At 27.3% G+C, this 14,024-nt stretch overlaps 1 protein-coding gene across 9 annotated transcripts in view; it reads left to right on the top strand.

The window, feature by feature from the left end:
• The window catches only part of LOC117175649 (cytosolic carboxypeptidase 4-like), a 328,784-nt gene that overhangs the window by 168,146 nt on the left and 146,614 nt on the right, over positions 1-14,024 (top strand). For all 9 annotated transcript variants that reach the window (XM_033365360.1, XM_033365361.1, XM_033365357.1 and 6 more), the window contains 3 exons: positions 1,850-1,993; positions 5,794-5,965; positions 6,245-6,311. In XM_033365360.1, the coding sequence (XP_033221251.1) occupies positions 1,850-1,993; positions 5,794-5,965; positions 6,245-6,311 (383 nt within the window). The remainder of the gene's footprint in view (positions 1-1,849; positions 1,994-5,793; positions 5,966-6,244; positions 6,312-14,024) is intronic.

The raw sequence follows: 14,024 nt of genomic DNA, 5'->3' as shown, positions 1-14,024 counted from the left end.
TAAATTTCATTAACTAAATTTATTTATTATCTCCCTCTAATTGCAAAAATGACAATTAGTTGAAAATTTCGGAGAAACCGGGAATTTCAATCCCTACTCTAAGAAAAAAATTCTAATAACAATACTCTGTTGTTTAAAAAAATTATGTAAGCATCTAATTATATGTAGAATGTAGTATTCTAGGTCCTAGAAATAATTTGCATTTAAAAAACCGTTAAAAAATTATAATTAGCAACAAAGACTTGCGAATCTCAATTTTTTCACTGACAGGGTTTTTTGGGACCCTATAAAAAACCTCAAAAAATTATTTTTTGATCAAAATATTCTATTATTGTATTTTTAATGAATAAATATGATTCCTGAAACAAAACTCTTTTAATTGTTTAAATTCGATCATTTACTGCGCTGGAAATTTTGCAGTAATCGGATATATTACAATTCAGAAATTTGAAGTCAAAAATTTTATTATGCAGTAACTTCTCATTGCGATAAAATTATAAACTCTCGAAAATTTTATTATTCGGGTATTTTCTCATACGCTAATTTTTTTCTCCAGATTATTTATTAGGGTGATCTAAAAATGCATGAAAAATTGATTTGAATGCTAGAGGAGAACGACGCTCTCCATTTTATTCCAAATCCAAAAAAATAAATTTCTTAAATTTTTTAAAGCATTTTTTTTATTTTAACAGGTGCCACTTTTTACTTGAAGTTTCCCGTGTAAAATGCATGTTGAAAAATCATTTTTTTGAATTTTTAGAATAATTTTTAGGGTCATGAAATCGACCTTTGAAACACTTTATTCTCGTCTATTTTTTTACTTAAAATTATTAATATTGGTCTAGTGGAACATTTATTATCATTGGTTATTTAATTTTCGATTATTTAAAAAATGGAATTTGTTTAAATATTTTTTTTGCGAAAATTCGTTTTTCCCCCTAAAAATTATTACTAATAGTCTAGTGGAATATTTATTAACATTGGTTCATTAATTTTTAATTTTTTAAACAAATGGAATTCGTTTAAATATCTTTTTGTTAATAAAAATGATCATTACAAAAGAAAAATGTTTAAATTAATGGAATTTGTTTACATTTTTAAAAATTAATGAACCAATATTGATCAATATTCCACTAGACCCACAGTAATAATTTTCATTTATAAAAATTCATAAACGAAATTATTTAATCAAATTCCATTTGTCTAAATAATTGGAAATTAATGAACTGATGTTAATAAATATTCTACTAGACCAATATTAATAATTTGTAGGAAAAAAAGGAATTTTGAAACAAAATTATTTAAACAAATTCCATTTGTTTAAAAAATGAAAAATTGATGAGCCAAAGTTATCAAATATTCCAATAAACTAATGGTAATAGTTTTAAAGAAAAAAAAACTTTCGAAAAAAACTGTTGAAACAAATTCCATTTGTTTAAATAATAAAAGATTAATTAATCAACGATAATAAATATTTAATATTTAATAATTCTCTACAAGCCCCTACACTTTCTCGTCACATTTTTTAAACTTTAAAAAATTATTCTAAAAAATCAAAAAAGTTACTTTTCCCATGCATTTTACATGGGAAACTTCAAGTCAAAACCGGCACCCCTTAAAATAAAAAAAAGTTACAAAACTTAGGGAATTTCTTTTTTCCGATTTAGAATAAAATGGGGCGGGGGGATCTTTGCCTTCTACAAAAAAAAGAGTTTTTGAGCCACCCTATTGTTCATCGCTGTTCAATTATGCAATTAGACTTTTTACATAAAAATAATTTTTCCACTGCAATATTTTTCTTTCTTTTAATAATTTTGCTAATTATAATAATTTTTGTTTTATTTTTCAGAGCTCTGTTGCACAAAGTTTGTAAAAATTGGAATTGTCCACCTATTGATGCGTTTGTTTGAGAGATGGGATAGATTCGACGGACAGATAAGACTAAAAATCTGTAACAATGCTCTCAACACTCTTCAGCATCTGTGTGCTATTAGTGAGTTGAAAATGATTACATCATAATAATAAAGACGGATACTGACACTTAAGCAATTACTTATTGAAATCTCAAAGTGAAAACAATCTCACTGTGTAGTTTAAACTGGTTTCCTAGTTTATTCTCTTTGAAATGAAAAACAAATAATTCTTATACAAAGAATTATTTTTAATCGCTATTCTCGAAAGATTTCCTCTATTTACCCTCTTCTTGTTAAATAAATAAATATACAATATTAGAAGATACGATTGTTCATTTTATGTCTCTAAAATTATTCTATTCAAAAGTAGAATACGCTTTCGCGAGTAGTGAAAGATTATTTTTTAACCTACAGAATTATGTATTATAATTAATTCAAATTTAATTAAATGTAAATGAAACTATTTAGACTAAACCAAAATGATTATAGTTTTTAGCTGTGAAAAAATCGCACTTTAGCTCCGCCGGGATTCGAACCAAGGTTTACAGATTGCTGGATTGGTGCTTTAACCCACTAAGCTACGGAGGGTAGTAGCTTAGTGGGGTAGAGCACCAGACCGGAAATCTGTGGAACTGGGTTCGAATCCCAGCGGAGGAAGAGAGCAATTTTTTCACAGCTAAAGATGATAACCATTTTGGTTAAGATTTGTAGGTCAAAAATGATCATTTTATCAAGAGAAAATTATTTCATTATGCAAGTCAACAACATAACATAAAAGCTCAATTGAATATTCAGGATTTAAATACAACTTTAAGGGTAAGATATTTTCAAATTAAATCCATTCATATTAAATATTTTGGAAATTAACTATGATAAAGTATACTGGTCAGTCTTTCCACATTAAAGATTCTTTAGTTTAAATTTGAACAAGGTTTGTCATTATTTTAGACATATTGTGAAAATTATTGTTTTTGTTAAACAAATATTCAAACAAGAATTAAAAGTTTTACAACTGATCTTAATTACATTTTTCGAATGAACACAAATCTAATCAGTTCTAGGATGTAAACAGTTTTAAAAAAGTATCAAAAAATAGCTTTTCACCGTTCGGCGAATTTAATTAGTCTAAAATTTATCAAAAGTTAAAGAAATCTCTTTCTCTTACTTTTTCGTAAACGAAGAAACCTAAGCTTTTCTTTGAGATGGAAATAAAACCAAAAAATTGTATTTTTTATTCAAAAGATTTTTTATTTTAAATACTTTGCATTTAATATTGTTCATGTCTGATTCAAACATTTTTGAATTTTCAATTGTACATTTAAATTTCATAGATGTCAAACATTTTCAAATTAAAATTTAAGAAATATTTCTGTTCAAAACATATCAATAAATTAATAAAATTATGAAATTAAGAGTTTTATAAAGCATATCACATTAACTAGAATTAATAATTTCTTCAATTATTTAACTCGCTGCAACAATTTTTGAAACTATAAATACTGAAAAATTTGAAAATATGGATTTTTTAAATAGTTTACGTTATAATATTTTCATAAACAGTATGCGGCAGTGGGGCCACATGTCAGAAGTAAACTTTAATGATATAACTTTAAAAGAGAGAGAGATCACAGCCATGATTTGCTTAGCGCGGCTGTAGTGGGGATACCAAGAGAAGCCTTTAAAGCAATTGCAAATCGCCACACGAAAGGGAGACGCGAATAGAGAGAGAAAAGGTATATTTTGGTCTTTTTTTTACTCACTCCCACCCCAAAGAAATTTCAATTAAAAATAAAATTCTAGGAACTTTCTGCATATTTTGATGGGTTCTTAAAATTTCCAAAGATTTTTAGGTATTTTAAGGGTGTTTAACGAGTTTCTTTCTCTCTCTCACTCTCGTAGACAGTGCCTAAGCCTTCTCTCTATAATCGCGTCTCCCTTTGCTGTACCGATTCTCAATTGCTCTAGACTTCTCTTTGATGTCCCCACTACTGCCACGCTAAGCAATCATGTATATACGTATACATAAAAAAATTCCAAAGGATTTTCAAGATTTTCAGTTATTTTTAAAGATTCCGAAGAACTCTAAGGGAATTTTGTTTTAAAAAAAGTTATTTAAATGTTTTTTTTTCTACAAATTTAATTAATAATTTTTAATTGAATTTATGTCCGAACAATTTTTAATGATTTATACATATTTTAATGAATTTCCACGATATTGAGGTATTCGAATAAATTTTTTGAAGATTTTAATGAATAAAATAAACTTAACGGATTTCTATTATTTTTCGCAGAAAATTAATCTTCTTGCTTCAAAATGTTTTGCTTTTATGTTGACGATTAAACTATTTTGTTAAATATATATTCGGATTAAAAATAGAATTTTTTTGTAGATGATTCCCCCTTTCGGCTTCAAAATTAAAACATTTTGTTACAAATGTAATAATAATGTTGTTTAAAATTCTCTAATTGGTTGAGAAATCAACGATGTTCTTAAAAAATTCGTCTTATTCGTTGAATTCGACTAGTTAGAAAGTTTTTTTTATGAATTTTTTTACCTTTAAAAAATTTATTTATCAGAAAATGATTTTGCTTTACCTTAAGAAATCCATTTTTAGAAAATTTTGACTATTTTGTTAAAGTTATATTGTTTGGTCGAAAATTTAACTAGTTTGTTGAAAGTTTTTTTTTTTTGGGTTAACAATACAACTGTTTTTGTTGAATTTAAATATTTTTGGATTAAAAAATTCGATAATTTGGTTAAAAACACATCTTTGTAGGTTGAAAATTCAACTTTAAAAAAATTCAATTATTTTGCAAAAAATTTATTTATTTAATTTGATTTTTATTTCATTAATTCGTTTGAATTCTCTCAAATAGAAAGCCGTTAAAATCTCCTAAAATTTTTTAAATTTTTGGAGATTTTATAACGTTTTTTCAATCTTATGAAATAACTTGAAATGCTTCTAAATCCCTTGATATGTGATTGAAATAGGAATTCCATTATATTTAGTTTTGTTTAATTTATTCGCTAAAGTTCTCTAGAAATACCTGACAATCGAGATTAAAATCTTTGGAAATTCCAAAAAACTCTGATAAATGTTTTAAGGTGATCGTCGTGCCAAAAGTCAGATATCTGGAAGAAAATGTTCAATGATTTTAAGAATCGATATATTATAACTGATGATATTTCAAATAAGATAAAATATTTTGTGTGACATATGTTAAAATTCCCTACAATAGAATTACTTTTAACCACGTTTTTTTGCAATTGAAATTTTTCTAACCATTGTTTCTTACCAATTTTTGAAAAATAATTGCATTTTAATAAATGAAGGCTCAACTTGCCAGGAAAACATTCTCTACAACTCTACTGTTTCCAATTTTAAAAATAACTAAATAATGCTCATTTAAAATAATTTGCTTCAAAATGCTTCTTAAAAAAGAAAAGTGTTCTACCGATTTCAACCATAGAAAACTTTACTTTCAAAGTTGAAAATAGAGGAGCTGTAGAGAATGTTATTCCAGAAAAAAATAAGCCGTCTTTAATAAAATGCAATGATTTTTCAAAAGTTGGTAAGAAGCGATGGTCAGAAAAAATTCAATCGCAAAAGAACATGGTTAAAAATAATTTTTTTTCTGTGAATTTTAAAACATTTTTCCTAGAAAATATCGGAATTTTAACACGACCACTACCTTAAATATCTTTAATAATTTTAAATCGTTCAAAATATCTTAAAATCTTTAAAAACGCCTAAATCTTCAGAAATAATTAGAGATCCTATAAAATTTCTTAAATCGTGTGAAATTAAAAAAAAATTTAATACCTTGACATCTTTAGGACCCATCAGTTAAATAATATAACAATATTTTTTATAAATAGAAACTGGCAGAAAGGCTATTATATCAAATGGCGGACTGCAGCTACTTTACCGATTTTGCACAAATTGTCCAGAGGACAAAGTTTACGATTGTCTTCTATCCAGAGTTTGTGCCATTATAAACCAATGTCTTGAAAAGAAGGAGCTTCCAGTACCCAAAGTTTCACCTGCCAGGTTAACGTTTTTCAAATAAATATACAGTGAAACCCTTCAATAGCCCTCCTTTCTATAGCCCATCCGAGAATTGACGCCGTGCCGCAGGTGGGTGTAACAGGAGCTACGCGGAGTGCGCGGGGTCTGCGGTTCCTCTCAGGCGTGAAGAAACAAAAGTGTAGCGGGCTATAATAAGTTAGTTCCCACCCACCGTTAGCCCCAAAATCAGGGCTATAGAAGGGTTTCACTGTATTTATATTTCCAATCTACTGGAATCTTCACAAGAGGCTTTTTTTCCAGGTTTACATTACCTGGAGCAAATGTTAGAGCAAACAGCGTCGATAGTGGAAGTGATGCTGAAAGTCAGGTGAGAAAGATACATGTATTGAAAGTTAATTTCCGAAACGTAAAGTAAAGCGCATATTTCAGGAATTCAAGGAATTCATGGAATTTAAGAAATTTATGGAATTTAAGGAATTCGCGGTATTCAAAGAATTTACGGAATTCGTGTTACACGCGAAATTCATAGATTTCATGAAATTCGCGGAATTCATGGATTTCACGCAATTCGCGAAATTCAAGGAATTCGAGGAATTCATAGTATGCACGGAATACAAGTAATTCACGAAATTTACGCAATTCAAAGAGTTTACGTAATTCAAAGCATTTACGAAATTTACAGAATTTACAGAATTCAAGAAATGTAATGAATTCATGCAATTCACATAATTCATGAATTTCAACGAATTTCACGAATTCAATGAATTCACTGAATTCAAGGAAATCAGGGAATTTGCGGAATTTACGCAATTTACGGAATTCACGGAATTAAAGAATCCGAAGCATTCACGGAAATCAAAGAATCACCGGAATCCCAAGTATTCACGAAAGTCAACGAATTCACGGAAATCATGGAAATCACGGAAGTTAGGGAATTCACGAAATTCATTGAATTCACGGAGTTCATGGATTCCATGAATTCCATGAATGTTGAGAAAATATCGTGAGTTCCTTCACTTCCACGAATTCTGTTAATCCTTTGAATTCTGCGAATTGCACAGTTGCATGAATTCTGTAAATTCCAGGAATTTCCTGATTTCCATTAACTCGATGAATTCCGTGATTTCAACGAATTTCTTCAATTCCATGAATTCCGTGAATTCCGTAAATTCGTTTAATTCCGCAAATTCCTAGAATTCCATTAAATCCATAAATTTTATGAATTCAATAAATTTTGCGAATTCCTTTAATCCCATGCATTCCGCCATTTTCGTGATTTCCATTAATTCCTTGAATTCCTTGAATTCCATGAATTCCATGAATTCCGTGAATTACATGAAATCCATGAACTCCATAGATTTCGTAAATTTCCATGAAATCTCTGAATTCTGTAAATTTCGAAAATTCCCTGAATTCGGTCAATTCTGCGAATTCCTTGAATTTCATTAATTCCCTGAATTGCTTAAGCACAATTTTCATTTTAAATTGGAATTTTGGACGGCGCACAGTGAGAAATAATTGCTTTTTTGGTTCAAAATACGAATCCGGCTGAACCTGTGGATCGATTTGGATGTTTTTTTTAAAAGCTGATAACATTTCTAAGAAAGTTGTCGAGTCTGATTTTTAATTTAGTTTTTCCATTTTTTTAATAAATAAATAAATATGAAAATTTTTTTACTTGACGTTTACGGTACTCGGCAATAATAGGAAAACTGTTGTAATCGCCGACGTTTTATAGATTTACATCATATAAAGATATTTTATCATGTTTTTTTAAAACAAACTTTATGACAAAATGCTATATTTGGGCATCTGTGGACAAAAAATTAGTTTTTTTTTTTCAATGTCAGTAACATTTATTATTAATTGATTAATTTGATGTTTTTGTGAAACAAATTTAATTTATATATGCATTATTTGGGAATTTCTCTACGTAAAAACGTTTTTTTTTCAAAGTCAGTTTTTTTAATTTCAGAAAAAAGTTTTTTTTTATTCAGTACTTTTAGTTGGCCAACAAAAGAGGGTTTGAATAAAAGAAAAAGAGAATTATCGTAAAGTTCCCGATTAAAAGAACTGAAATTGAAAAAATAAGTTTTTCCGTCTACAAATGTTCAAATAATGCAGTTGTTTATTAAATTTGTTTTAAAAAATCATAACATTTATTAACAAATCATAAATTTTCCTGAAATTATCATGAGGTTCCTAATGTAAAAGAAATTTACATTGAAAAAAACGAATTTGACGACAAATGCCTGAATAATGTATTTGTTTATTAAAATTGCTTATGATATGAACAAGAATAGTCTTAAGAGACATTTTTTTATTCAAATAATGTTTTAATTCAATTTTCTACCGGTATAGTTCAATAAAATGTTAAATTATTGAAAATTATCGAAAACACATTTTCAACAAGTAATTTGTTTCTAAACATTTTGTTTGTTTATTCCATCGTGATGGAATATCTTTACATATTGTAAATCTATAAAACTTCGGCGATTACAACAATTTTTCTATTATTGACGAGCACCGGGAACATCAAATAGAATAGAATTGCCATTTTTTTCGTCATATTTATTTATTTATAAAAAAAATGAAAAACTAAATTAAAAATCAAGCACGACAACTTTCTTTGAAATTTTATCGATTTTGTACGGGAGCGGATAGGGTTACTTAACTCATGAACGTAATTTTTGCATATTCGCAGAAACTTACTGATGAATAATATCTCTTTTAGTTATAAATTTTATTATTAAGCAGAAAATTAAAAAGTTTTCTTGAAAAGACATTTTGGTGTTGAGCAGTCAACTGAAATCTTTTTTGGATAAAAATTGAACCATTTAAAAATCTTTTTTATAATTTATCTTATTTAGAAAAAATTTCATCTTTCTGGAATAAAAATGCAATTTCGGTTAAAAATTTAACTATTTTTGGACCATTTTTCTTGTACATTTAGAAAATTCAATCCTGTTTTAGCAGAAACTACAAAACGAAAAAGTCCTATCCAAAAACTAAAGATAGTTCTGGATTCTTCTCAGGAATATTTCAAGGTTATTTCTCAAAAAAGTAATTATTTAATTATTTCTGGCAATTATTCAGGATACTTCAAGGTAGTTTATGTTTCAGTTGGTAACTATTTATTGTTTACCAAAATTGTTAAATGAATTCGTAAAAATTATAAACAATATAATTGTTCAAATAATTATTTTTTTGAAAAAATTAAGAAGAAAAAACACCTGGAGATATTGCCGAAATTTATCGAAAACTGTCTTTAGTTTTTCGATAGGAACTTTAATTTTATTTATAATTAAAGCTTAAATCATTCAATCTATATTCTTCATGGAATATCGTAAAGGTGTGTGCGGGTAGGGTGTAAAAACAATGTCCAAACTAACTTTTTGCGTTGTTTAATTTTTTTTTATTTATTGTACGCCAAGGTATGTTCTGTTTCAATTAATAAATATTAATTGTTTACCAGAATTGTAAAATAAATTCATAAAAATTGTAAACAATATAATTGTTTAAATAACTAATTTTTTGAAAAATTGAAGAAGAAAAAATACCTGGAGATATTGCTGAGATGAATCCAGATTTTAAAATATTTTAAAACATTTCACAAGATTTTATAAGATCTTCGAGGGTTTCAAAGATTGTAAGGGATTTTAAAACTCAATGTATTTTAAAGCATTTTCCAAGATTTCATGAAATATCATAGAATTTCACGGGATTTTATAATATTTTGGTAGATTTTAAAGAATGTATTCACGAGAAATAAGGTAATTTGTAGGATTTCGAAGGATTAAAAAATGTTAAGGGTATCTTAAAAGATTCCGAGAATATTGTATTGATTTCAATAATTTTAAGGAATTTCAAACCATTTGAAATAATTTAGGACCAAGAATTTTCTCAAATTTCTAAAGATAATATTTTACTTTATTTCCTTGGATTTTAGGATATATCAACATAGAAGTTATCCTGAATTTTTTTTTAATTCTTCAGAATTTTGTTTAATTTAACTAGATTTCTTCTAAATTTACTCAATCCCACTTAATTCAATAGATATTTTTTAATTTTTAAAAGCTTTTTAATAATTGATCCTGAGGATCAATTGATAAAATGATGAAAGGATTTGAAATATTTGAGGTCTTTTTGAAAGATTACGAAGAAATTTTTTATTGTTTTCAGTAATTTAATGGAATTTTAAAGGATTTTAAATAATTGAGAATACTGTTGAAGACTCCCAGGCGTTTTCAATGGCTTCAAAAAGTTTGAAGAGATTTGAAAAGATATGAAAAGATTCAAAATATTGAAGGAAATTAAAAAAAATTTCTTAGACATTTTAAAATTATTTTAATAGTTTGAAGGTTTTTTCAAGGCATTGAAGTATTTAAGGGTATTTTAAAAGATTCTAAGGCATTTTCAAAAGATTTAAACAATTTAAAGGCTTTTCCATTTGACTGAACCGAATAGTTAACATTTTTTTGCAAGCGGTTTTATAAGATTTCCTTGGATTAAATCGATCTTAACGGATTTTAAAAACCTTCAAGGTATTTTGATAATACTTTTTCGTCAGATTTAATGTAATGAATTCTTATTAATGTATCCTGAATTCTTTTAAATCTTTTTGAATTTATTCAATTTTACTAAATTCAATTGATTCTTTAAAAGCTTGTGTTTAATTGATCTTGAAGTCTTTAAAACTCAATTTTATTTCTTAGGCATTTCATCAAATTCTTTTAAATTCTCTTTAATCTTTCCAAACTGATGGATTGTTTTGAATTCACTTGTTTTTTTAATTCAGTTTGAATTTTCATCAATTTCATAAAATTCTTCTCGTTTCCCTTAAACTCATCTAAAGTCACTCAAGTTTTAGTTAAATGAAGATTCTTTTAAAATATTTCAAAACATTGTTCTAATTTATATAAACTTAAAAAAAATTGTTTTCGTCAATATTCACTTTTTTGGTTAGAAATTCGTAGGGTTTCAAAGAATTGAATTTTGAACTTTGAATTCTTAGGCATTTCATCAAATTATTTTGAATTATATTGCATTTTTCTAAGTTCATTTTCAAGTTACTACATTTAATAAAGTTTTTTTAATAAAGTTTTCATATTTTTGAATTGATTTCAATTCATTAGAATTTTTTAAATATCTCTGGAATGTTGATGAATTTCATATAATTCTTCTCGTTATAATAAATTCCTCTATATTTATTCCAATTTTACGGTAATTAATAGGATTTTTTTTCAATTTTTTCTAAATAATTTTAATTCTTTTGAATTTAACTTGAATTGTTTTGGAATCTAATGAATTTATCCTGAATACACATTTTTTAATTTCAATATGACATACAAAGCTTTCAAAAATTTAAAAAAAATGTATGTCCATAAAAAAGTACCTATTTCAATTGCTTATACTGCAATATAAAACAAAGGTATGAAAATTCATACGAAAGATAAAATGTGGGTCTTTTCCTCAACTTTCGAATATAGTATACTAAAATTCACTTTAATTATTTATTTAATAATATAAGTCTAATATTTAGAAATGAATAGATTTTTTTGCAATTTGGGCCTGTTTTTTTATTTGAATTTTTTTATTTTAAAAAGTGGACTAAACGTTTTTCTTGATCTGGTAAAAATTTGGAAGTGGGTGGTTAAATAATTTCAGAGCAATGAATTTTTGAATAGAAATAAATTTTGATTATATTAAATTATAATTCGCGCGCGCGAGCCACTATTCAAAAATGCATTGCTTCGAAAGTATTTGATTATACACTCTTAAATTTTTACCAGACAAAAGAAAAACGTTAAATCCACTCTTTAAAATAAAATAAATAAATAAAGAATACAGGTTCAAATGGAAAGATCTATTTGCTTATAAATATTTGATTTATATTATTAATTAAATAATTCTTTAAAGTGGATTTTAGCCTACTTTATTCGAAAGTTGAGGAAAAGGCCCAAATTTAATCTTTTGCAAGAATTTTCACATCTTTGTTAAATATTACATGTATAAGCAATTGAAAAAAGGCACTTTTTTATGAAGATAACATTTTTTTGAAAGTATTCTCGATTGTACATTTACCTCGCGCTTCGCGCTCGATTATGTATTTTTCTTGCACTACGCGCTCGGTTTTTGTATTTTCGCACATTCTTGAGCGAACTTTTAAAAATTAAGACTCAAAACATACGCAACTTTAATTTTGTGATGGTGAATTCTCTTTTGTTAAAAGAGCTTAGGTCGAGAGTTTGAACGCACCTACGGCGCGCGACTGATGGCTCTCGCACTCCACGCTCGATTTTTGCATTTGCCCCGCATTCGTGCACAGACCTTTTAAAATCAAAGGTCAACGAATCGACAACTGTAGTCTGGTGATTGTGAACTCTCTTTTGTGAAAGCTCTTTCGGCTTTAACGAACACATTCTCATCACGTATCTCGTTCTTCGCACTCGATTTGATCCAAAATGTCGACTTTTCTACATTATACACAACACTTTTATATTATATATCATACATATTTTATGTAACTCTGCCTGGGATTGCTTATTCAAATTTTGCGAAATAAAGCGCAAATTTTATCTATCCTGATTATTTTAATATTTGTTTCTTATTTTGCTTTAAATAGAGGAACCTATATATGATCCTATGTCCTCTTTCGCCTTTTCTTACCTTCTTCCAAAAATTTAATTTTTAAATTTTCAATCTTATTTTTTACGATTGAAAGAAAATCTACTCGTCCTATTTAAAAAGGTTTAATAATAAATTTGTAGATCTTCTTAGCCCAATAACTTTTGTCTGTTAATTTTAGTTCGTACCTTGTGTCGTTTTTAAATAAAATTAATTTTTTTTATTTCGAATGTTATTTTTTACGACTAGAGCAAAAACTACGTGCCCTATTAAAAATTATTCATGAACAATTTCAATAAGTTTTCGGTATTTTTTAAAGCGTAACTTTTGTCTATTTATTTTTTTCATAGCTTCTGTGTCTATTTTTTTCATAGCTAATATTGTTTGCTCGAAACATTAATTACTCGCAATTTTAGCTTATTCATTTTTTTCGTATCTTGCATAGTTTGAACAAAAATTAAATTTGTGGATTTTTCATTATTTTTGGATTTTGAAATTACTCAAACTCTAGTATTTTTCATTGTATAAGAAAGTTATGAGGATAAACTGTTTGAGTTTCTGGGTACTATAATTGAACATATATAGAATTTTGAAGTTTTGTGCTTTCAACAATTTTTTTAATGCGCTAACTTTTTGAATTTTGATCCAAAATAGTTGGCTTACGAACTAGTTCCTTCTTTTTAAGCCTTAAGAAAGTATGCTAAAGCAGAATCCAATCTGATCAATTTTTCGAAAGTTATTGTGCCTGCATAATACAGACTACAGACAGACAAACACCTTCGTAAAAATCGTTTTTTTACCCAGGGGTTTTTAAAGGGGGGAGATTTGGTGAAAATTGACAAAGCGAAATTTTACATAAAACCAATACTTTATCATCAGGGTGAGAATGTAAAAAGATTTTAGATGAAAAAAAATATTTGGTGGGAAATATTTTGTGGAATGCCCCATATATATATATATATATATATATATATATATAAGTGTTCCTGCTTTTAAGTATACAACGATAATTATAATAGAAAAAAGACTTGATCGATTTCATTAATAGTTTTTATGAATAAAGTAGGTTATAGTATTGAAAAAGACTCACATCCAAAATCTAAAATTATCTCAAAGGAAAAAGCACCAAAACTTAATTCGTTCCTAAACTAGAAATATTGCGTCCATTTTTTATTTAGTTTATGATTTTACAGTAAATTAGAACCTTAAGGATAATACAACACTGAAGAACTTACTGAAGAACCGCGGGCAGCGCTTTCGCACGCCTAGCGGCACTTTGTAGTACTGCTTTGTATTGTATTTTTTGTTTAAGGGCATGTGACACAGCTAAATATCTATATTATCGACCGGTAACGAAAATACGAAACCTGGCGGCCACTAGGCGAGGCTCTAGAGGTTTCGTATTTTCGTGTACAACGTTACCGGCTGATGCCGTTGGAATTGATTGTTAAAA

Source organism: Belonocnema kinseyi, chromosome 6 (assembly GCF_010883055.1).
Source record: "Belonocnema kinseyi isolate 2016_QV_RU_SX_M_011 chromosome 6, B_treatae_v1, whole genome shotgun sequence".
Classification (NCBI taxonomy): Eukaryota; Metazoa; Arthropoda; class Insecta; order Hymenoptera; family Cynipidae; genus Belonocnema; species Belonocnema kinseyi.
This window is presented reverse-complemented; position numbering and strand designations above follow the sequence as displayed.